Source organism: Octopus sinensis, linkage group LG15 (assembly GCF_006345805.1).
Source record: "Octopus sinensis linkage group LG15, ASM634580v1, whole genome shotgun sequence".
Taxonomy (NCBI): Eukaryota; Metazoa; Mollusca; class Cephalopoda; order Octopoda; family Octopodidae; genus Octopus; species Octopus sinensis.
Window position 1 is genome coordinate 40,152,817 of NC_043011.1, and position 24,511 is coordinate 40,177,327.

The following is a 24,511-nucleotide window of genomic DNA, read 5'->3' on the forward strand; positions in this document are numbered from 1 at the left end:
AATGGAATTTGAACTTAAAACACAAAGTAGGGTTCCATTTTTCCCTTTGTTTTTTTTTTGTTTTTTTTTTGTCTGGCATGAAAAAAAAAAGACTGCACACAGTACACACTGTAAAATGATTTGCATTAGGAAGGACATCCTGCTGTAGAAACCATGCCAAATCTGATACCGGAGCTCAATATAGCCCTGTGGCCTACCAGATCCTGCCAAACTATTTAACCAATGGTAAGTAATGGAGATGATGGTATTGACTAATCTCTCCCACCCCTCAAAGATTGCTGGCTTTGGGTCTAAATCAGAAACTATTATTATTATTAAAGTGGCAAGCTGGAGTGCTTAGCTCAGAGACCAAGGAGTCTCTCTAGATCAGAGTTTCCCAACCTATTTTCTTCAAGGCTCCACTATAACTTTACAGAAAAATGTATGCCCCACTGGTGGTTGGAACAAAAAAAAAAAAAAAGAAAAACAACTTTATTTTTGGTATTTCATAATTATATACTTTCCTTAAAGAAATATCAACACTGGGGCATGAGAATAGTGCTATACTGTAGCAGTATGCTTGGCTGGAGGGATTGATTTGGCTAAGCTGACTATAGATGTAGTAGGTTTGCTGTGAAAGAAAGATTTTCATAAAAAAAAAAATGGAATCCCATGGCCCCACTGGTGGAGTGTTTGTCCCATGTTGGGAATCACTGCTCTAGATCATGCTGCTACTTATCTGTATTGAGAAGTCACAGCTCTGGTTGTATGGACATGTGATTTAAGTATCACAAGGAAGAATTACAAGACGGATTCTCCAAGCTGAACCAGAAGCAGGAGACCTAGCAGTAGACCATGAACAAGATGGTTGGATAATATCCATAGTGTCAGTTGGTCGTGGTTGGGAATCCAGTCAGAAAGCCTAATGATGATTGCTTCTGACGGAATTCTATGGAAGCAGTGCTTTTGGATTCTTCCTCCATGACCCTCCCGGCAATAGCAAAGGAAAAAGATGAATGAATGGATGGATGGATATAATGTGTCAACATTTTTTTACCGTAGGAGTGAAAAGTTCATCATATTTGGGGTTGTGTTTCAGTTCTTTTTCTGTTGGATCCACCGGTTGTAAGGAGTTAACATCATGCTGGAAGAGAGAAGAGAAGATGAAAAGTTTATTAAATTGCATGTTTGAATAACTGAAAGGAGTTCTTGTTAAATAGCATTATAATTTACATATCATCATCATCATCATTTAACATCCGCCTTCCATGCTAGCATGGGTGGGGTGGTTTCACAAGAGCTGGCCAGGCAAAAGCCTGCACCAGACTTCTCTGACTGTTTTGGCAGGATTTTCACAGTTGGGTGCCCTTCCTAATACCAACCACTCAGCAGGGTGGACTTACTGCATTTTACGTGGCACAAGCACAGGCAAGGTCAGTTTCGGACACCCTTCCGAACACCAAGCACTTTACAGTGCGGACTGGGTGCTTTTTTAATTGGGACCTGCACTGACAGGGTCACCAAAAGGGGAGAGGGCATTGGAGGAGGCAATCTTGTGTCCAATGATGAAAGGTTAGTGAAACAAATAGACAGAAACAGGTATCTTGCTGTAGAGGAAATATAAGGTGAGGGAGGGAGGGAGGGAGGGAGGGAGGGAGGGAGGGAAGGAGGGAGAGAGAGAGAGAGATCAGGAATGGAGACAAAAACAATTGCATTACCACAAAGGAAATAATATTAAAAAAACAATTCAACAATACAAAAATATGAACGATGGGAGTCAGTGTAATTTTCATAGATGCTGCTGGTAAGACAGTTGACAGCAGGACCATTATATTATATATATGCATGTACATAAATGAAGGCATGTGGCCCAGGAGTAAAAGGTTTACAGTTTACAATCATGTCATGGGTTCAATTCCTGGACAATGCAGTTCATTAAGTTCTTAAGACCAAGATATTTCATTTCACATTGCTCTAGTTCTACTTAGCTTAAAGATGAGTACCAGATAAGACAAAAACAAAAAAAGCTGTAACATTCTTGATGTGCTGCAGAGTCAAAGAGTGGGAGAGTTGAGAGGGAGTTTCTGTCTGCTCACAACAGGTACCTAAAAGAATTAGTGAAAGCATGGTACATGTTATCAAGCTATATATGCTCACTGGTGGCGGCTGGTTCTTTGTGTGTGTGTGTGCATGTAAGCAAGTACATATGCATATATGCTGGTCATGCAGACAAAAAAAAAAAAAAAAAAAGAAGAAAGAATACAAGAAATGTCTTAAACAGTTGTGAATGTTAAGCTTGGTAATCTAATCTGTAATGGTGTCATATTTTAACACTGCTGAAACTATATATCAGAAAAGCTAGGCTTGCACTTTAACAACGATCAGTTGCTGATCTATGAAGCTCAAGAGTCCCATTTAGGCTACCGTTCATATATCTGAGACAATGCTGTCACTAGAAAGCATGAATGTCTACAGGAAGGCCATTTGAAGGATTCATAAAGAGATTGCCTCATCAACACCTTTCAAACACTGACTTAAGACATGCTGTTTCTTCTACATTGACTACAACAGCCTCCATTCCTCTGAATTAGCAATATGCATGATCTCCACATAGACCCTATATTTCTCTTTTCTGCTTGCTACCTTCTGCCTCTACCTCCCAAATTCCAAGTAAACTGCTTTTACAAATCCTTCTTTGCCAAAACTGCATTCCTTCTGACATCCCTTCTTTGCAGCCAATGACCCATAAACCTGAGATGTTTGTATATGTGTGGATGTGTATATACTTGAGTTATAAGTGATGATTTAATAAAGGGTATCTGATAGTAAAACACTTCGAAATGTCTGATACGACCATGGAAAAGTGAATTATGTATATATATATATATATCATTGCTATTATGCAAAAGTATTGTAAGTACAAAATGTTGCTTTTTCAGAAAACGAAAAATTAATTTCACCATTCCATAGCAAAACCGTTGTACAACACTGTGACAATTTTTGATATCTTGGTATCTGAAGCAGCTGGAGATACAATAGTTTGAGCAAAAGAACCGGCTATTGCAAGCAAAAATAAACATGGAAAAAACACATTTGGACAAATGACAGTTTAACATAACAAGAACGATATATATATATGTATATATACACACACATAGGTGCAGGAGTGGCTGTGTGATAAGAAGCTTGCTTTCCAACCACATGGTTCTAGGTTCAGTCCCACTGCATGGCACCTTGGGCAAGTGTCTTCTACTATAGCCTTGGGTTGACCAAAGCCTTGTAAGTAGATTTGGTAGAAACTGAAAGAAACCAGTCGCGCGCACGCGTGTGTGTGTGTAGATATATGTATTTGTTTGTCTGTGTTTGTCCCCCTCAACATCACTTGACAACCGATGTTGGTGTATGTATGTCCCCATAACTTAGTGGTTCAGCAAAATAGACTGATAAAATAAGTACTAGGCTTACAAAGATTAAGTCGTGAGGTCGATTTGTTTGACTAAAGGCAGTGGTCCAGCATGGCTGCAGTCAAATGAATGAAACAAATAAAAGATAAAAGCTTGGATTTGGTCATTCAAACATTCATCAACACCTTTGTGCCATTGGAAAAGTCAGCAAATTAGGTCAATAAATTCCTCGCAAACTTTCCCGGTCTGATCATGCGCAGAGAATCAATATGTGCTCTTCTTTGCTGTCATGTCTCACCAATGAACCTTTTTTGGACCAAATAGTGACTGGTGACAAGAAATGGGTTCACTATAAAAATATCAAGTGCCAAAGACAGTGGGTAGGGAAAGGAGAAACACTGGTACCCCAAGCTAAAGAAGTTCTTCACAAATGTAAGGTGTTGTCATTTGTGTGATGGGATATGAAAGGCTCAGTCCACTTTGAACTTTTAAACCCAAACTGAACAATAACAAAGGAGATCAACTGTGAGCAGCTTAAGTCAGTGATAGAAGAAAAACGACCATCCTTGGTTTCAAAATGAAAGGTATTCTTCCATCAGGATAATGCTTGGCCACATACAGTGAGGATGACATGCCAAAGGCTGGAGCAGTTTGAATGGGAAACGATACCCCACCCACCATATTTGCCGGACACTGTCCCATCTAATTATCATTTATTCTGCAGTCTTCAAAATCATTTGGATGGAAAAAAATATGAATTCTGTAGACAGGGTCAGAACAGTACTGGAGGAGTATGTTTCACCACAGTTAAGTGAATTTTGGAAGAGGGGCCTTGCAAGTCTACCAGATAGATGGAAGAGCATTGTAAAAAATGAAGGAGAGTATATTTTAGATTAAAAAAAAAGAATTTTGTTTATCTTAATTTTGAAAAATAAAAGCAGTATGAAAATCCGCATTATTTATAGGATGACTATATATATATATATATATATATATAATACATACACACACACACACACACATAGATACATACATGCATATATATGTATGTATATGTGTGGGTGTGCATGTATGAGAATGAAAAGGGGGCGGGCAATGAGAGCAGTGCCTCTAAAATTTCTAATTAAACCAAGTGTCAAGAAAAGAGAACAAAACGAAAAGTCTGAATAGTTGAGACTTAAAATTTTATCAGCTTGACACTGTCTGTAGCTAATAAGAGCCTTAAACATTAGCTGGTTTAATGCACTTTGCTACAAGTATGGCTGAAGATTCTGGCTGTATGGAGTCACAACACTGTATCCTTATCAACTGTTTTGTCAGCTAGCAGGTTTCCATTCAAATCTCCTAAGGATCTAAAGAAAGCAGCAGAAATCTTTAACATTCAGCTGCAGATCAGCATTCTTCAAACTGCCTTCAACACTTTTGCTATAAGACATGGCACCAGAAAATAGCAGGTGATGGTTACAGGGTGTGTAGCTTCTTTCCAGTCATGCTGGAGCATCACCTTTAAGGGTCTTAATATTCAGATTACTATGTCAAATGCAATGCTTATTTATTCACTCTAGCCAGACCCATGAATATTTAACGGAATTCATAGTAAACTTATTGGGTTATTTCTGAAACTATATCCCAAAACCCTGAAAGCGTAGCATGTCTTGTGTCTGTATCAAAAGATAATCACTCATCTGTTAATCATTGAAATGTGAAGGAAAATGAAATACGATGATTAATTAATGCACCTTATGTATACACTTTATATACCATATGCACAATTTTATAGACTTATTACACAGCACTCTTCCTCTTTGCTTTACCCTCTTTTTCTCTGTCCCCTTTTTTTTCGCTCTTCACCTTTCCCTTCAACTAATCACATGAAAGCATTAAAGATGAGCTAAGCCCGGTCCTTATTCTGTCAATCTCTTTCGCTGAACTGTTAAGTTATGGGAACATAAAGACACCAGCACCGGTTGTCAAGCAGTAGTGGCAGACAGAAACAAACACAAAGACACACACACATATGACTGGCTTCTGAGTTTCCATCTACCAAATCCACTCACAGGGCTTTGGTCGGGCCAAGGCTATAGTAGAAGACACTTGCCCAAGGTGCCATGCAGTGGGACTGAACTTCAAACCTACCACACAGTCATGCCTCTTGAAAGATTAATTTTAACAAGTCAACCCCAGTTACTTATTCTATTGGTCACTTTTGCTGAATCACTAATTTACAGGGATGTAAATAAACCAACACTTATTGTCAAATGGCAGGGGGACAAACACAAACAGAAGACACACAAACACCCACAATGAACTTCTTTCAGTTTCTGTCCATCAAATCCACTCTCAAGGCATTGGTTGGCCAAGTGCTATGATAGAAGGCACTTTCCCTAAGCAGCATGCAGGAGGGGGGGGGGGCAAAACCCACAACCAAGAGATTGGTAAGCTGAATTCTTACCACAGTACCTGCACCAAGATACCTGGTGCCTTGCTGTACTCAAGAAGACCCATCCCCTACAGCAGAAGTGTTAAGGTTGCTCCCCCTGATAAAGAAGATTGGCCTGGAAGAGTCCAGTGTTGGTGCCATGGAAAAGTGCTCGTCTGGTGCCACGCTAAAAGCACCCAGCACACACTGTAAAGTGGTTGGTGTTAGGAGGAGCATCCAGCCATAGAAACCAGGCCAAATCAGACAGGAACCTGGTGCAGCTCACCAGCGTGCCAACTCTGGTCAAACCATCCATCCACCCCATGCCAACATGGAAAATAGATGTTAAAGGATGATGATGATGATGTGTTTGTTTGCATATAAGAACTGGAATGCAGTGACACCACTGTTATATTAAAAGCTCTTCTAGCCTTCCTCACATGGACACATTGGAGGAAGGGACACTGACTCTGCTCTTCAAGGGCCCTCCAAGACTCCCAAGACCACTGATATTGATGCAGTGACACCACTGTAATATTAAAAGCTCTTCTAGCCTTCCTCACATGGACACATTGGAGGAAGGGACACTGACTCTGCTCTTCAAGGGCCCTCCAAGACTCCCAAGACCACTGATATTGATGCTGTTTGTTAATGTTGCTCTTCAACTACTGCAAATCAACAACTTCACATTGCAATTAGATATTGGATGGAGAGTTAATTACAACGAGAATGGTTCCAGGACAATTAACGAATGACATACTCCACATACTTATACATACTCACTGTTTAAATATAGAAAAAATATGTAAATGCACAACAACAAATGTACTTCACAGGGGCTTATGACATTTTCTAAATAATTATGCCATTGGTAGGTTCTGGTTTGTCTTTTGAGAGAGGAGGAAGAGGGAAATATTTTGTATATTTTTTTCTTCTATGTCCCCTAAACAAGATACAGTTGGGAAGTGAAATGAGGGAGGCAACGAAGGCAAGCTATAAAGGAAACACACACATCGTAGTCTATGAAGAATAAACTTAAGTTGAGCACAAGACAGCTGCATTTATTTAGAAGTGGAGATGAGAAAGAACGATATCTAAATGATGAGGAGAAACAGAGAGGAAGAGAGAGGGAGGGAGGGAAAGAGAGAGAGAGAGATATATATAGGGAGGGAGAGGGTCTGTAAAAAGGGGAGAGGAAGAGGAGTGAAAACAAAACAGAGATATAAAATATGCTTGAGAAAAGTGGGAGAGGGTGAATTATGTAGTCAGGGGGGAGAGGGTGAGAGAGTAAAAGGATGGAAAAAGAACACACACACACACACATGCGTGCAGAGAAAAAGAGAGAGAGAGAGAGAGCGGACTAGACAGAGCAGACCTGACTCTGAAACAGAACTGATATAAAACATCTTAAATGAAAGTGGAAGGAAGTATTAGTTCATTGAATCATCTGCAGCATAACGTACACACAACCCTCCTGGCATTTGTTTATTCAACAGAAACTTGACACGGGTGAAAGGCAATATAAAGTTTGTGACGTCGATTTGAACTTGGGACATTTCAAAACTTACAGTAAGAGAGAGAGAGAGAGAGAGTTTGAGTGAAAGGTTGTTTTGTATACTTTTCAGCCGAGAGAGATTCAAGAAAACTAAAGCATCTTCCAACCAGTAATATAAACCGGTTGCTAGTTCAATGTCATGCATGCCCTTGTTTGCAGTTCTCATGATTTAGATTGAGAATATTTCAGAACCTACAGGAGGACAAACTTCTATACTTTTCACCCAAAAACATAAAAAAAAAACTAAATATTTAGTAATATATTACAGGGTGTTGAGTCAATCTCAGTGTATGTCCTCAATGTTGCAGCCATCAGGGGTTAAACCCAGCATTAAAAAAAAAAAAAACCGAAAAAACAAACACACAAAAAAAAAATGAAGATAAAAAAGAAAGAGCTAAAGGGACAAGGCTTGTATTTTTCATCCTCAGAAACTTAGGAAAATTAAATATTCAGTCATGTTGTGTGGTGTTGTTGATTCAAATTTGAATCTAAGCCTTTATTGTTGCTGACTGCCTGATGCAGTTGACAAAAACTGTCATTGTGCTTTTTATCAAAAGGATATTATTTTTATTACTGTGACACCCATAAAGATAAGATGCTGATAAAGCTGACTATATTTAAAAAAAAACCAAAAACAAAAAAACTCCTATATGCTGCAGTAACGATGATGATGATTTGAATTCAAGCGTGTGTGGGCAGTGGGGGTGGAGAGGGAGTGATTCGAATTTCTATAAGAACTTTGCAGCTCAAAGGAAACAATTTTTAGAGCCCATGATAAAAACATTTATAACAGAGGTGTGGATTACTGAGTGTGATTGTAATCGTCATCATTTTAATGATCATTTCTCCATACATGAAAGGGTCAGATGGAATTCACTGAAGAAGATTTTCAATGGCTGGATGCCCCACCGCCTGTAACCAGTCCTCACGTCTTTCTGAGCAAAGCAATATTTTCTTCTAGTCTGACAGGTTTCTACCTAATGCACAATGCCAAGACACACACACAGGTGCCCGCAAAAGCACTATCTGAACAGGATTGATGCCAGGCCCACCTGACTGGCTCCCGTGCCGGTGGCATGCAAAAAGCACCCACTACACTCTCAGAGTGGTTGGCTTTAGGAAGGGCATCCAGCTGTAGAAACCTTGCCAGATCAGATTGGAGTCTGGTGCAGTCACTGGCTCTCCAGACCTCAGTCAAACCATCCATCCCATGCCAGCATGGAAAACGGACATTAAACAATGATAATGATGAATGATTAAAGAGTATCCTTCAATCATTGGGCAATAAACTGTGCTTGCGAGGGCCTGTTGAGTCAAGTGAAGTCGCAGTCGTGGCCGATGCCAGTACAGACTGACTGGCATCTGTGTCGGTGGCATGTATAAAGTACCATTTGAGCGTGGTCGATGCCAGTGCTGCCAGAATAGCACTGTGCTGATTGCACATTCGAGTGTGGCTGTTGCCAGTGCTACCTGACTGGCACCCATGCTGGTGGTATGTAAAAAGCCCCATTCAAGTGTAGTTATTGCCAGTGACTCTTGACTGGCTCCCATGCCGGTGACACATAAAAAGCACCCACGACACTCTCGGAGAGGTTGGCATTAGGAAGGGCATCCAGCTATAGAAACCTTGTCAGATTAGATTGGAGCCCGGTGCAGCCTCCTGGCTTGTCAGTCCTCAAACTGTCCAACCCATGCCAGCATGGAAAGCAGACGTTAAACGACAATGATGATATATATATGTCTATCTATCTATATATATATATCTTTCAGTCACTGGACAGTGGTCAGTGGACTGTGGCCATGCTAGGACACCACCTTGAAGAGTTTAGTCAAAAACATCAACTGAAGTATTTATTTTCATGGCTGGTAGTTATTCTGTGGGTCTATTTTGCTGAACTGCTAAGTCATAAGGATGTAAACATATCAACATTGGGTGTCAAGCAGTGGTGGGGGACAAACACAGGAATGATATATACATGTAATATCGTAGCCAATTCAACATGGATGTCCATTCAAATAGGTTTCAGGCTATTTCTGCTAATAAACATATACAATAGGTGTCATTCAGTTTTTGTCTACCAAATCCACTCACAAGGCTTTGCTCAGCCCAGGGCTATAGTAGAAGACACTTGCCCAAGATGCCACACAATAGGACTGAACCCAAAACAATGTGATTGGGGAGGCAAACTTCTTACCACTCAACCATACCTGCATACACACACACGAAACCACTAACCAGCAGATTTCACTTATCTGTTGTCAAAACTTCTGGTGGGATGGTCATGGAGAGATACAAAAACAGTACTATTAACAATTCAAATACTACTTTTTCTCTACATACAACTTAAACCACTCATTAGTCAAACTTGCATCTAAATTTCACTGATGCTTGAAATAATGCACTTAACCCCCCCCCCCCCCACACACACACACACAATCTGGTATTCATGATGCTTCACTGGCTTCTGTACCACCTTCTGGCCTTCCTCTCTCTCTCTCATGACCACTGCAACCACCACCATCACTGCTCCTCCTTCTCCTCCTCCTACTACTACAGCTGCTGCTGCTCTACTTCTCTAATTCAGCAGTATTATTTCTGGGAGTGGAAGGGAATTTCATTAATTTGTTTGGTATGTGTGTAAGTGAGTGTGTGTGTGTAGGGGTGGTTTTGTGCCATCCAATTTGTTGAGTTGTCCTCAATGGTTGAAATCATTCAGGATTTTCTCACCCGAAACCTCTAAACACTCTTAGCTCCTGAATTCTGTTTACAGTTCATACACATATTTTATTAGTGCAGGCTGTGTTAGTGGAGGTGTAACTAAAACATCCGGAGAGCATGTTGTTTCCAAATTTCTGGCAGAGTGAATTGCATCATGGTGCTGTTTTCCTCACAGACAGTGCCCAACCGACCCTAATATACTCTTTCACTTGTTTCAGTCATTTAACTGCGGCCATGCTGGAGCGCCGCCTTTAGTCGAGCAAACCGACCCCGGGACTTATTCTTTTGTAAGCCCAGTACTTATTCTATTGGTCTCTTTTGCCAAACCGCTAAGTGATGGGGGTGTAAACACACCAGCATCGGTTGTCAAGCAATGCTAGGGGGACAAACACACACACACACACGTCACTTAGCGGTTCAGCAAAAGAGACTGATAGAATAAGTACTGGGCTTACAAAGAATAAGTCCCGGGGTCGATTTGCTCGACTAAAGGCGCTGCTCCAGCATGGCCTCAGTCAAATGACTGAAACAAGTAAAAGAGTAAAAGAGTATATATATATACATATATACGACAGGCTTCTTTCAGTTTCTGTCTACCAAATCCACTCACAAGGCATTGGTCGGCCCGGGGCTATAGCAGAAGACACTCGCCCAAGATGCCACACAGTGGGACTGAACCCGGAACCATGTGGTTGCTTAGCAAGCTACTTACCACACAGCCACTCCTGCACCTATACTGTGTAATTGACAAAATCAAAAACAAACAATGCGCATGCATGAAATTAAAAATATAAAATGGCAATAATCTACCCATTGCATCGTGTATATATAGCATAAGTATAAGGCTTAGAAAATAAGTCCTAAGGTCAATTTGCTTAGATGGAGTGTAACGGGTTAGGCAGGTGCTAGTTGTTCTGTAAAGAAGATGGTTTAAATACAACTTGTAAATAATGATAAGGCATATTGCAGCCCATTTATGCTGGCATTTAAAGATACCAGGTGCATTTACATGCAAACAAATACTCACATACAAACAGGCTCTGACACAAGTCAGTACAAAATAGCATTTGAAAACAATGAATTAGTGAATTGAAGATTCTTGATGTGGACTTGTGCACTGAAATAAGATTCTGTACCTCAGTACGGTTTGCATACCAATAGCCACACACACACACACACTGGTTCTATTTTATTTCTTTATTATTATTTGTTAATTGGTTAACTATTTAACCAATTAATATATTGCTTGTTTGATTAATCATTTGGTCAATCAATCAGCCACGTTTGTCAAAATCATCCATCCATCACTATTCGTGACCTTATCACAAAGATCCCATTTTTACTCCAGATCTGCTTCAGGCCCGCCTGTCTCTGCCAATCACATATATTGCATTTTCATTTATTCGGACATAACATACTCCTAACTACATTAATCAGCATGTCCTTCTGCTAGATGTAGAACTAGCTGCTATATATAGCAATTCAAGTAACCACACAGAGGCTCTTTTATTAATGTAGTGTTGTTATTTAGCCCCGGGCCAGGCATATTGCACAGATGTAGTACGAAGCAGTAACTATGTCATTTTGGCAGCTGATTTATGTCTTAAACTTGCAAATGGATAGCTGAAAAATAACAAGTCTTTCCGGTGGAAGAAGAGGCATATTTTGAATATTTCTATATGAATATGACAAATTTTGGTATTATTAAATACACACAAACACAGAGTATTTGCATACATTACTTTCTATTAGCAGTTAACAGATGGGCAGACTGTATGCTTGTGTGTACACACACATATAAACGTATAACATTTGCAGACTAGACATTAATTATGAGCAGATTGTGTATTGTGCATGTATAATTACACATACATACATACATATATATATATATATATATATATATATATATATAAACACACATATTCATAAATGTGAGTGTGTGTGTGTGTATATATATATATATATATATATATATATATGTAGGTGTATGGAGTTTATAAATTTGACAACTTTGTGTAAAGGAATGTTACCATGTCTGGCATGAGAACTTCCTAGCTGCCTTCTTGCTGCTCACTGATCAACTTCATCTGTCTCTCTCCCATCTCTTGGATTGGACATTTCCTCTCAGTGCATTCCATGCACTGACTGAACTCTCTCCAACCCACATTCTAAACCATCTACAGCTCTGATGTACCTCTCATAGTTTCATCAATACAGCTTTCCTACACTTCTCCTTCTGTAATATTAGCGACCTACTTGTCGTTACATTTAACAAACACACTTCTATGCAGATGATATCAACAACCTTTCCTTCCTCCTTAACATTCTGCAGTCTGGCGTCATCAACATGCAACCAAGAACACCCGACATCAGACACCCACAGCTTTCATTAACAGAGAGAGAGACATCAAAAAACATTCCCTGGTGGAAAGATAACCATCAATCCTCCTTCAACACAATTACTATACACATCAAGAAAAACAAGTCTTGCACTATATTCTTGTAGGTATATGAATAACACACTGATAAAGGCCCCACAAATTTGCTGCAAATATTAGCTTTCACAAATTCTAATGATCTCTCACGATAATCTCACATAGATAATGCTACTGAAAACTGCATCTCAAAGACTAAGCTTCTCCTTCAGGACCAGATCAGTGACCGACTCTTCAAAAAAAAAACTGCAATCACATAAGTCTACTGCTCACATATCAAACCAGAAATGGTATCTCCCTGTATATGTTTGATCTGCAAGTTATAACAGCCAAAACCACCCTCAAATCACACCGTACATTTCATTCATCATTTGCAGCCCTATCACAAAGATCCCATTTCTACTCCAGGTCTGCTTCGGGTCCATCTGTCTCAGGCAATCAGATATATTGCCCTTTTATTTATTCAGGCATGTCAAACTACATTAACCTGTTAGATGGTGATTTAGTGGCTATATCTAGTAACTCAAGTAAACATACAGAGATTTGGCTGCTATTTCTAGCAGCGATACCCAGAGGCCCCCTTTTAGGCAAACAGAGTGTGGTATGTATTTACTTTACTTTGTTGTGAACCAGAGTGGTCAGTTTGAGATAATTCTGGAGTAATATTGGGATGAATGGGTGCAGCTGCTTGAACGCTGATGATATGGGACAGCTAACCAGACATTCATCCTGTTTTGGAGGCAAACACAGACACACCCCCACTTTTGCTTAGCTGGCACCCTTTCAGCTATGACGATGAAGGTTCCAGTTGATCCGATCAACAGAACAGCATGCTTGCAAAATTAATATGCAAGTGGCTGAGCACTCCGCAGATGTGCACCCTTAGTGTAGTTCCCAGGGGCATTCAGTGTGACACAGAATGTGACAAGGGTGGCCTTTTGAAATTCAAGCACAATTCATTTTTGCCAGCTGAGTAGACTGGAACAATGTGAAATAAAGTGTCTTGCTCAAGGACACAACGCAACACTGGGTGTTGAACCCACAACCTATGATTATGAGTCAAACACACTAACCATTAAGTCACACACACACACAGACAGAAAGACACTACAATTTATTAATTGAACACAACTGGAATAAACACTTTCCCTTCTTATACATATAGAAAAATATGTCCACATATACATAAAGAGAGAGTGAGAGAGAAATAGAGAGCTAGGGGCAGTGAAAATGGGAGGGAATGAGAGAATAGAGAAGCATTCTTTTCTACTCTAGGCACAAGGCCCAAAACTTTTGGGGAGGGGGACAGTCAATTAAATCGACCCCAGTACACGACTGGTACTTAATTTATTGATCCAGAAAGAATGAAAGGCAAAGTCAACCTCGGTAGAATTTGAACTCAGAACACAAAGACAGGCAAAATACCGCTAAGCATTTTGCTCAGCATGCTAACATTTCTGAGAATAAGGAAGCATTGAAATGTCTGGTGTCAAAAAAAAAGGTCACTGTTGAAGGGAGTTGAATCGGTAACGCCAAATAGATGGCGCCAAAATGATTGTGCTAAAACCTCACACGCCTGCTTTTGAGATACCTTGCATGTTGGCTATAGTTATTGGTAAAGAACATGTCCTTAAGAACCATGGCCCAGAATCAAGGCAATAATAAAATTAACAAATCAAAGAAGTAAAAATCAAAATGATGACGATGACGAAAATGATGGAAATGATGAAATGGATTAAAGAGCTGAAGAATGGCAATAGAAAATATCAGCCAAATTTCATGATTCATTGCTACAGCAGTAAGAATTTGCATTGCTTAGTATTCAAGTGTATGAGCAGTCCGAGCTGAAACATCCTTCATCCAAGCTGAAAACATAATCTGAAGGAAGGTAGAAAGGAAGGAAGGAAGGAAAGAGAGAGAGAGAAAAAGCTATTTGGCTCCATTTTAGAAGCAAGAAAGAAATGAAATGGAAATGATATTTCACTGGATGTTATATAATGTGACTTTAACAGAGAATAACCAGAGTCAAACAGGTTGGCCAGGAATTAGGCACATGACAGAGTCTGCCAGAAGAAAATTCTGTTTTAAGTGGATAAGGACATTTGTAATTATGGTTTGAAGTGGAGCTGAAGAAATAACATGGCAATGTTCTTGCGTTCTTGCTGTGTTTGTTTCAGAGCTCTAGTTGCCAGTCATTTCCGACCAAGCAGGTCCACATCCAAAGGAAGAGAATGGCAAATCAAAAAGCAGGTGTGATAAGAGGAATATCCAGAATAAAATAAATTAAAAAAATGAAATAATAAAATTAAAAAAAAAACAAACTAGAGCTGGCCTGCATTGCCAATAATTAATAATCAATACAAAAGAGTTCAAAAAGTTCAATTTTTTATCAATAATCTACTGTTTGGAGCATTGTTATGACAAGCAGAAAGAAGAGATAAACTGCTAATATTACTTGGGCTGAGTGCAACTTGGTGATAGGAGCTAGTGTTTTACTTCCAGTTAAGGATGTATTCCTGGTTAAGAGGATCACTTTGCAACCATTGGGCAAGTGCCTTCTTCTATAACCGTATGTTGACCGATGCTTGTAAGTGAGATTTGAAAGACAGAATGAGCACAGGACCCAATTGTGCATTCGTATGTATGCATGAGTGTTTCTGTGTTCTTACAGACATTGCTTGAGCAATGGAAATGTTAGTTCATGTCTCTCAGCTTGGTAGTTTTAGATGTATGAAGACCAGTAGAAGAAAGTACTTCACTTGAAAACAAGGGATGGGCCTCAGGAAGGGTCATTCAGCTAGCTATTGAAGTTTGCTTCAATAAGACTCATCTAACCCAAGCCACCATAGAAAAAAATATATGTAAAAACGATGATGATGAAAACAAATCATTCAGCTATAAATGCAGGCATGGTTAAATAGTTTTCTTCCCAATCATGTGGTTTCAGATTCAAGTCTCACTGTGCACACCTTGGTCAAGAGTCTCTTTTTATAGTCTTGGTCCAACAAAAGCTTTGTGAGTGGATTTGGTAGACAGGAAACTGTAGGACACCCATTGTGCAACTGCTTAACAACCAGTTTATTTACTTCCTTGTAATTAAGCAGTTTGGTAAAAGGGACCAGTAGAATAAGTACCAGACTTTGAGGGTGGGGAAGTACTGGGATCGATTTGTTTGACTAAGTTCTTCAAGGCAGTGTCCCCGCATGAACACAGTCTAATGATTGAAATGGGTAAAAGTCAAACAATAAAAGACGTGTGTGTGGGTCTTTATATCATCTTTGACATTGTGCAATAGTTGTTAGCAAGCACCATCTTCTTACATAACAGTGGTTCTCAACTAAGGTCTATATAAGATTTTTGGGGATTCATGCAACAAAATAATTGGGGATCCACGATAGTAATTTAAGGGCCCCTGAAAAAATTTTGCTTTAGATGCCTGCATTAGTATGTAAAGCACCCAGCACACTGTAAAGAGGTTGGTGTTAGGAAGGGCATCCAGCCGTAGAAACCAAGCCAAATCAGACTGGACCCTGGTGCAGCTCTCCAGCTTGCCAGCTCTGGTCAAATTGTCCAACCCATGCCAGCATAGTTAATGGACATTAAATGATGATGATGCAAGAAACAGCTAAGATGATTCTTTCTCTAACATTTTACTTAGTTCAATCTACACAAGTTAATGTGTGAGAAACAAAATAGGAATTTTGAAAGAAGCAACTATAAAACTAGATTTTTAAACATCAAATGGCTATAGTGGGGTCCACCAGAATGAAATAGTAATTAAAGGGGGTCCGTAGATAAAAAGTGGTTGATTTTATATCTTTGAAGGTCTGGATATATAATTTAACAAGGTAAGGAGAAAAAGAAATGTATTCACATGATGCACTACGACTACTTAAACGCAAGACTCCAAATACCCTCTGTTGTCAACAAAGCACATTACTCTTATTATAAGAATCCTATGAGTCTACTTTCAATCCTACAGGGGTGTTACTGTCTGTTACTGCAACAGCTGAAAGCTCCTGTTAAATAAGGTGTCCGAGAATCTCATTTGACTTCATTTATTTTGACTCAAATAAGTTAGCAGCTCAAATCTCTAGTCTCTTCATTCGCAGACATTGACTATGCAACAACACCAGACAAGACTGACTCTCTCTCCCTCAACAGTTGCAATCATACAACAGATTGAGTCGAATGGGAAAGCCTTGGTGAAATCTACTTCTCATCTCTCTACAAATAACAGACACAGCCATATAAAAATAGACGGAATGGCTACATACAGAATGCATTTAACCATCAGCTTGCTTGATCCAGGCAACTGCCACTGTCATCACAACAACCACTTAAATATGAGCTCAACTCACTGGCTCAATGGATAAATAAATAGTAAGATCATCCACGATTTACTGCTCCTGTCTCTGTATCAGGTCTGTGTACAATATAACAGATCTGAGCTCCAAATGAAAAGCTGCTGCTGTCTTACATGTCAAAACAAACACATCTTTTAGTATGAACTTCCACCTGTGTAGTGGAATTCATTCTTCTCACTCTCCATCATGTACACTGCAAATGTAGCATCAACTGTGTTCACTTATGCTATTCAATTACTGTATTACCTCAAGAAAGCACTTAAATATCTACTGCATACATAAATAAATGGAAACATAGTTAGTTAAAGAGTACACCATCCTAACTAATACACTAGGGTGGGAAAAGAACAAAATAAATTAATAAATGAAGCAAATAAATAAAATGCAGTGAATCTTCTAAGACTGCCGCCAGCAGATATATGGTAATCCTCTGCAGTTTTCTGATGTTCTTATTCAATGTTAATAATGTGATTAAAATGGGTATGTTAGAACATTAATATAGTAATTGTTATTGATTATCTTTGATCAGCTCTGGAAGAACAGACAACTGGTTGGAAGGAAGTTGAACATTATGTCAAGGGTAACTACTAAACTTGACATCACTGACACCAAAACACTTGCTCCATGTTTTTTCTTTTTTTTTAATATTTTTTTTGCATATATACATATATAACAGAATGTGTGTACTTTATATCTGCTTCCTAATGCTAGCATGGGTTAGACAGATAGACTACCGAGGTGTTGTTTTGTCAGCCAGATACTCTCCCTGCTGCTAACCCTCACTTGATTTTCAAATAAGACATATCTTATTTTATGTATCTTTGAAAACTCAATGAAGATTTTCTTACTTTGAGTCCTTGTATGAAGATAGAGATGGAGGAGGAGGGGGGTTCACCAGGGGTACTTTAACCTTTCAGCATTCAGATTACTTTGTCTAATGAACTGCTTATTTATTCACATTGTTTTGAATGAATCAAGCATTATCTTGTAGCTTGAACATTTCAATCATGTGACTGTTTTAGTTTTAGAATGCCATTGTAGGGTAAGTGTGAGAGGCAGGATCTGGTCAGTTTGAACCTAAAACGGGTAGAATATTTTAGCTAGGAAAAACATTCAAGCGAGATCGTTGCCAGTGCCACTGGACTGGCTCCTGTGCAGGTGGCATGTAAAAAACACCACTTGCGCTTGGCTGTTGCCAGTACCGCCTGACTGGCCCTCGTGCCAGTGGCACATAAAAGCACCCACTACACTCTCAGAGTGGTTGGCGTTAGGAAGGGCATCCAGCTGTAGAAACTCTGCCAGATCAGATTGGAGTCTGGTGCAGCCATCTGGTTTGCCAGTCCTCAGTCAAATCGTCCAACCCATGGAAAGAGGATGTTATATGATGATGATGATGGTTTAAATGCGAAAGGGTCAATGGTATATAGAACAGGGCGGGGGGCATATTTCATACCTCCATATATATATTTTTTAATAGATTTCAGTCATTGAAGAGTGGAATGAGCTGAGATACTTCCTTCAAAGATGTAGTTGATTACATCAACCCTTGTACTTATTTTATCAAACTTAGAAGATTGAAAGGTAAAGGGAGCTGGTACAAGTTTTGAACTCAGAACCCAAAAGGATGTAATCAAATACTTCAAGGTATTTGGTCAGATGCTCCGCCGATTCTGCCATTCATCAGGCAATATAACAACATCATTGTTTTAATGTCAATTTTCCGTGCTTGCTTAGAACTATCATGCAATGTTGAGACAAAGAGGGACAATCTCACACACACACACACACACACATATATATATATATATATAAATAAAGGGTGCTTAAGGTAATTGAGGACACACCTTCTTTGGATCATTGCTACAATTTTTTCTAACTCTGTACAATCTTTGTTTCAGAAAAAAATAATGGCGGACCCTCAGCTTACTCAAGAAATGAAGAGACGTGGTTATAAAAGCTGAGCATAGCGATTTAAAAATATCTCAATTTTTAAAAGTTACCAGGTCTTTCATCTACAAAGGTTGTAAGGAGCTAGAGACAGAAGATGGAAACATATCACCAGAATCACCTGAATTTATCCAGCAAGTTCAACAGACCATTGATTACAATCCCAGAAAGTCCATGAGGTCAATTGTAAAAGATCTCCATCTGTCAGAAGAAACAGTCAGATATGTTGTCCTTGAAGACATCAGATATAAGTCTTATATGATGAGGAATGGTCATTTTGCCAGAAAAAGCAAAAGAAAATCATTACATCAGATCTGAAAGGCTCTTAAACAAACTAAAAAATTCAGCAGAAGATTTGATTTGGTTTTCCTCAAACGAGAAAAACTTCAACCAAGATCAAAAAGTTGACAGAATAAATGACAGATGGTTATGTGCAGACCCTTCTGAAGAAGGGCCAGTGATATATAGAACCAGTTTAGACATATATTTTAGCTAGCTTCAATATTAGTCTGGAACTCCAAAGTTTTCTCCTTCAAAACAAAGGTCCACATCTTCAATTTCAATGCCATTTCATTCTTTACAGGTCAGAAACTTGGAGGGTCACCAAAGCCATAAAGAATAATCTACAGACCTTCGTCAGTGCATGTCTGTGCTACATCCTCAAGATTTGCTGGTTGGACAAAATTTCAAACAGAAGTCTGTAGGATAGAACAAACCAAACTTCCATCAATAAAAAAATTCTGAAAAGAAAATGAGAGCGGATTGGTCACACTCTCAGGAGACCCCCCAAGCAGCACTGCTATAAACAAGTATTAGATTGGCATCCTGAAGGAAAGAGAAAAGTTAGATGACCTAAGAAGACCTGGAAAGGATGTGTAGAGGATGAAGTAAATGCAGTTGATCTCTTTTGGTCTGAAATCAAGGAAGTAGCCCAAGATCACATCCACTGGTGTGAAATAGTCACAGCCCAAAGCGGTGAGCTGGCAGAAACGTTAGCACACCAGGCAAAATGCTTTAGTGGTATTTCGTCTGTCTTTATGTTCAGAGCTCATATTCCGCTGATGTTGACTTTGCCTTTCATCCTTTCGGGGTCGATAAATTAAGTATCAGTTGTGTATTGAGGGTGGGAAGGTGGATCTAATCGACTAGCCCCTCCCCCCAAAATTTCAGGCATTGTGCCTAGAGTAGAAAAGTAATAAACACAGCCCTATGCTCTTTAAGGAGTAATGTGGACTATCTAACAATCATCTGACACATGGAGTTTAGAACAAAAAAAAAAGAAGGAAAACCAGTGAAGTGTGAAACAAATAAATTCATTGACACTATTATTCTACCTCTCCCTACTATTAATATCTAAAACTAAATCTGTGTTTCTGATTCTTAGCTTATCTAAACGGTAACATCTCGTTACTATATCTTAACTGACAGAACATAACTTTTTGCTCACTTAACAACTTAACCAATACACAACATACCTACTACCTACCTACCTACACACACACAGCCATTTGTGTTCCTCTCTAAAATAAATTAGGCTTATTTTTGATATGATTTGATTTTGCAATAAATCCTCATTAAAGACCAAACAAATCCCCAAGAGATCGTCAAATAAATCTATAACCACCTTTGAAGTGATATTACTTATCTCTTGATAAAATTACTTTTTGTTTTCGTTTTATTTTTCCTTCGTTAATTTTTATATATTCTATTTTCATTTTTTTTTCTTTGTATATCGTGTAATTTGTTTACTTTTATTTATTTTTATTGAGGAATTCTATTCTAAAAATTACATTGTATGCTGTTTCAGCATTTTTCAATTACAATTAGAAATTTAGGATATATTTGGCGAAATAGCTTCCATTTCTTTCTTCTTTTCTCTGTCTGCCCTGTTTCTGTCTGTCCCTTTTTTTCCCTTTCCTTCTCCTCATCCGTTTTTCTTTTCTTTTTTTTTCTCCCCTGTTATGTAGTATATCCCAGGATTTCAAAAGTAGAGGAGTCTACTTAGGTATTTTGCCTGTGTGCTTGCACAAACAATGGAATCCTCAATAAAGTCTCAGAATATACAGATTTATAAAGAAGTCTTGAAACTGTAACCATTTCAGTGCTGTGTCAATGAAGAAGCATCTACATGGGTGCTCAACCTGATGGAAATTGAAGCCAAATTTCCTTCAAATCACACCCTAATATCTCAAAGAAAAGATAATAAAAACAAAGAACACATCAGGTAATGTAGTTCAAAAGATGCAGGTGTGGCTGTGTGGCAAGAGGTTTGCTTCCCAAACACATGGTTCCAGGTTCAGTTCCACTGTATGGCACCTCAGGCTGACCAAAGCCTTGCGAGTGGACTTGGTAGAAAGAAACTGAAAGAAGCTTGTTGTATATGTGTATGTATGTATGTCTGTGTTTGTCCTTCATCACTGCTTGATGGGACCTGTGTTGGTGTGTTTATGTCCTCATAACTTTGCAGCTTGGCAAAAGAGTCAGACAGACAGTAAGTACAAGGCTTTAAAAAAAAATATTGGGATTGAGTCGATTGACTAAAATCCTTCAAAGGGGTGCTCCAACATGGCTGCAGTCTAATGACTGAAACAAGTAAAAGATAAAAAATATACTATGCTTGAATAAAACAACAACAAAAAATGAGATCGTCAGGGCTGGCATGCAGAAATGTATCTGGCATTCTCACTAACTGCAACCAGGACAATTTTCTGTCTCCTCTGATATATATATATTGTTTTAACATAGCATGTCCATAAGTATCTTATCTGTTAATGGTTTATATAGGTGCAGGCATGGCTGCATGGTAAGAAGGTTTATTTTAAATCTTTTCTGAGGACTTTTTGCAATCTTTTCCTTCAAACATTCATACATCAAAATCGATGGGGGTGACTATCATCATTGGCAGAATTGTTAGCATGCCAGACAAGATGCTTAGCAGTATTTTGTCCATCTTTACATTCAGAGTTCAAATTCCGCTGAGGTCGACTTTGCCTTTCATCCTTAAAATAAGTACCAGTTGAGTATTGGAGTTGATGTAATCGACTGCCCCCCATCCCCAAATTTTAGGCCTTGTGCCGATAGTAGAAAGGATCATCATCATTATTATTATTATTAAAGCAGTGAGCTGGCAGAATTGTTAGCACATTGGGCAAAATGCTTAGTAGCATTTTCTCTGTCTATGTTCTGAGTTCAAATTCTGCCGAGGTCGACTTTGCCTTTCATCCTTTCGGGGGTCGATAAATTAAATACCAGTGAAACACTGGAGTTGATGTAATTGACCAGTCCATTGCCCCAAAAATTCATGCCTTGTTCTTTTAGTAGAAAAGATTATTATTATTATTACTGTTGAGTGAGAGAGCAGTGCATGCCATCAAAGTGACACTGAGGTAAAATATACAAAGCCCATTAAATATACAAAGCCCATATCAAGATTAACAGGGTATGACCTAGTAGGGAGGCCCAGTTAGAATTTTCTTCAAGTCAAATAGCCCATCCCACTCAAAAAGTCATTAAATAAGGGTTGTTTAAGAATGTTGAATGAAACACCCATGTTCCCAGAGGTGAATTATCCAGACCCCAAAGAATTCCTATTAACACATGGCAATGATACTCTCCAAATACTACCTCTGCTCGTGATCAGAGATGCACATATCGTCAGCCATTAAGGGACATGCTCAACTGGTTACGGTCAAATAACTGACAAGCAAATCTGTTGTATTGAGCAGAATATTTGCTGTAGCCCATCTTTTATACCAAGACAAAACACTGTACATGATAACACTTCCAATCAATTAAGATCAAAAGCCATGAGAGCCACTGCCTGGAACTGCATCAGGACATGCATGCACCCATCCATTCACTTCCTCCTCCTCATCATCATCATTATCAGTAGTAGTAGTTGTAGGCAAAAGCTGTCCTTAGTAGGATTTGAACTCAGAACACCATGCCAAAACTAAACAAAGCACTGTAAAGTTCTTATCATTTTTGACAATCCACCATACTTAGTAAGTTTAATATTGATTGGCAACACTACAAATTATTGTTGGTGTTTAACACACTAATTAACAAAAATAACTATTTTAAAGTAAGAGAGTCAACTGACTCCTTGGCCTTTCCTCACTGGTGTTGGGAATAAACGATCTTTTGTGAAGAAAAATTCTTGTAAACAGCTCAAGCAATACACAGCAATGATTGTTCAGTCTTCCTAATAACATATTAACAACTTGAACAACAAATGTGATTAACAGCAGCTCAATTTGTTTTCAATCCAATCACAAAAGAGGAAGTTAGAAATGGGAAACAACAACAATAGTAATAGTAGTAGTAGTAATAAAAATAAAATTGATGAAGAAAGAGAAAGTATTTAGGAATTTGTATATTTTATGTAGGAGATATCAACAGAAACGGCCAGCCTTCTTGTTAACAAACATTCTTTCTCTACATGAAGGTCACAATGAATATGAGAAGGATGTATTGCTTATGGTTGGTCATGAAACAAGGGTAGTGAATATAGGCCTTAAAGGATTGAATTATTAATAGTAGTGCTGGTGGTGGTGGTTGGCTGAATTAGCAAGGTGGAAGAACACACAACAAAAAAAAAAAGAAGAAAAAACACAAAAAAATAAAGAAAAAGAAGTGGTGTGTGTGTGTGTGCATCTTCTCGTTTTGACATTGCATGCTAGGTGTCAGTGCCAGTATCAAGGAGCTGAACTTTACTAAAGAGGTGATTGAAGAATGCAACAAATGGCAGGACGCAGTGTTTGAGGATTTGTCTGATACATGCAAGCATGGAAAAGCACATATAAGAATGATGATGATGATGATGATGACGTTTGTGTGGCTTCCAAATGACCTCATGCAATATGAAAGATGAATGCCAATTTTAATATTCAGGGCAGGTTTATGATTTAGCTGGATCGCTTTGCTCTGGCCTAAATAAAGAGTGAATGTTTGTGCAATGAATGCACATGTACGAGAGCATGCATGCATAAAAAAACATACACACACACATGCACGCACCAAAAATTGTAGGTTACAAGTTGAGGTTTTTAAGTGTAAAACAATGCCTGAAAATGTAGGTGTTGCCTTGTAGAGTTGTAAATCTTTACTGATGAGGGGGCAAACAAATGGAGAAGAGCTTCTATCAATCACTCTGAACTATTTATTGTGAAATTCAAGCAAGTTATTTCTAACTGAAGCTTCAGTTTGATGAACTTCATATATTTAACAATTATATTAGCCATGTTATAATAAAAAAAAAAATATTGATAATGATAATAATAATCCTTTTTACTATGGGTACAAGGCCTAAATTTTGGTGGCAGAGACTAGTCGATTACATAAACCCAGTACTTTCATTGACCCTGAGTGAATGAAAGGCAAAGTTCACTTCTGTAGCATTTGAACTCAGAATGCAGAGGCAGGAAAGTGTAGTAATGATTCTGCTAGCTCAATAATAATGATGATGGTGGCTTCAAATTTTAGCACAAAAACCAGCAATTCTGAGGAGATGGGATCAGTCAATTACATTAACTCTAGTTCTTGAGTGGAACTTTATTTTATTAACCTCACTGTGATGAAAGACAAAGCTGATGTTAACGGGATTTGATCTCAGAATGTTAAGACTTTGAACAAATGCTCTAAGACACTTTTCCGATACTATAATGAGTCTGTCAATCCACTA

At 38.6% G+C, this 24,511-nt stretch overlaps 1 protein-coding gene across 1 annotated transcript in view; it reads right to left on the reverse strand.

Moving 5' to 3' along the window:
- The window catches only part of LOC115219819 (pre-mRNA-processing factor 17), a 157,701-nt gene that overhangs the window by 119,578 nt on the left and 13,612 nt on the right, over positions 1 to 24,511 (reverse strand). The window contains exon 2 of the mRNA XM_029790099.2: positions 1,037 to 1,123. Within this exon, the coding sequence (XP_029645959.1) occupies positions 1,037 to 1,123 (87 nt within the window). The remainder of the gene's footprint in view (positions 1 to 1,036; positions 1,124 to 24,511) is intronic.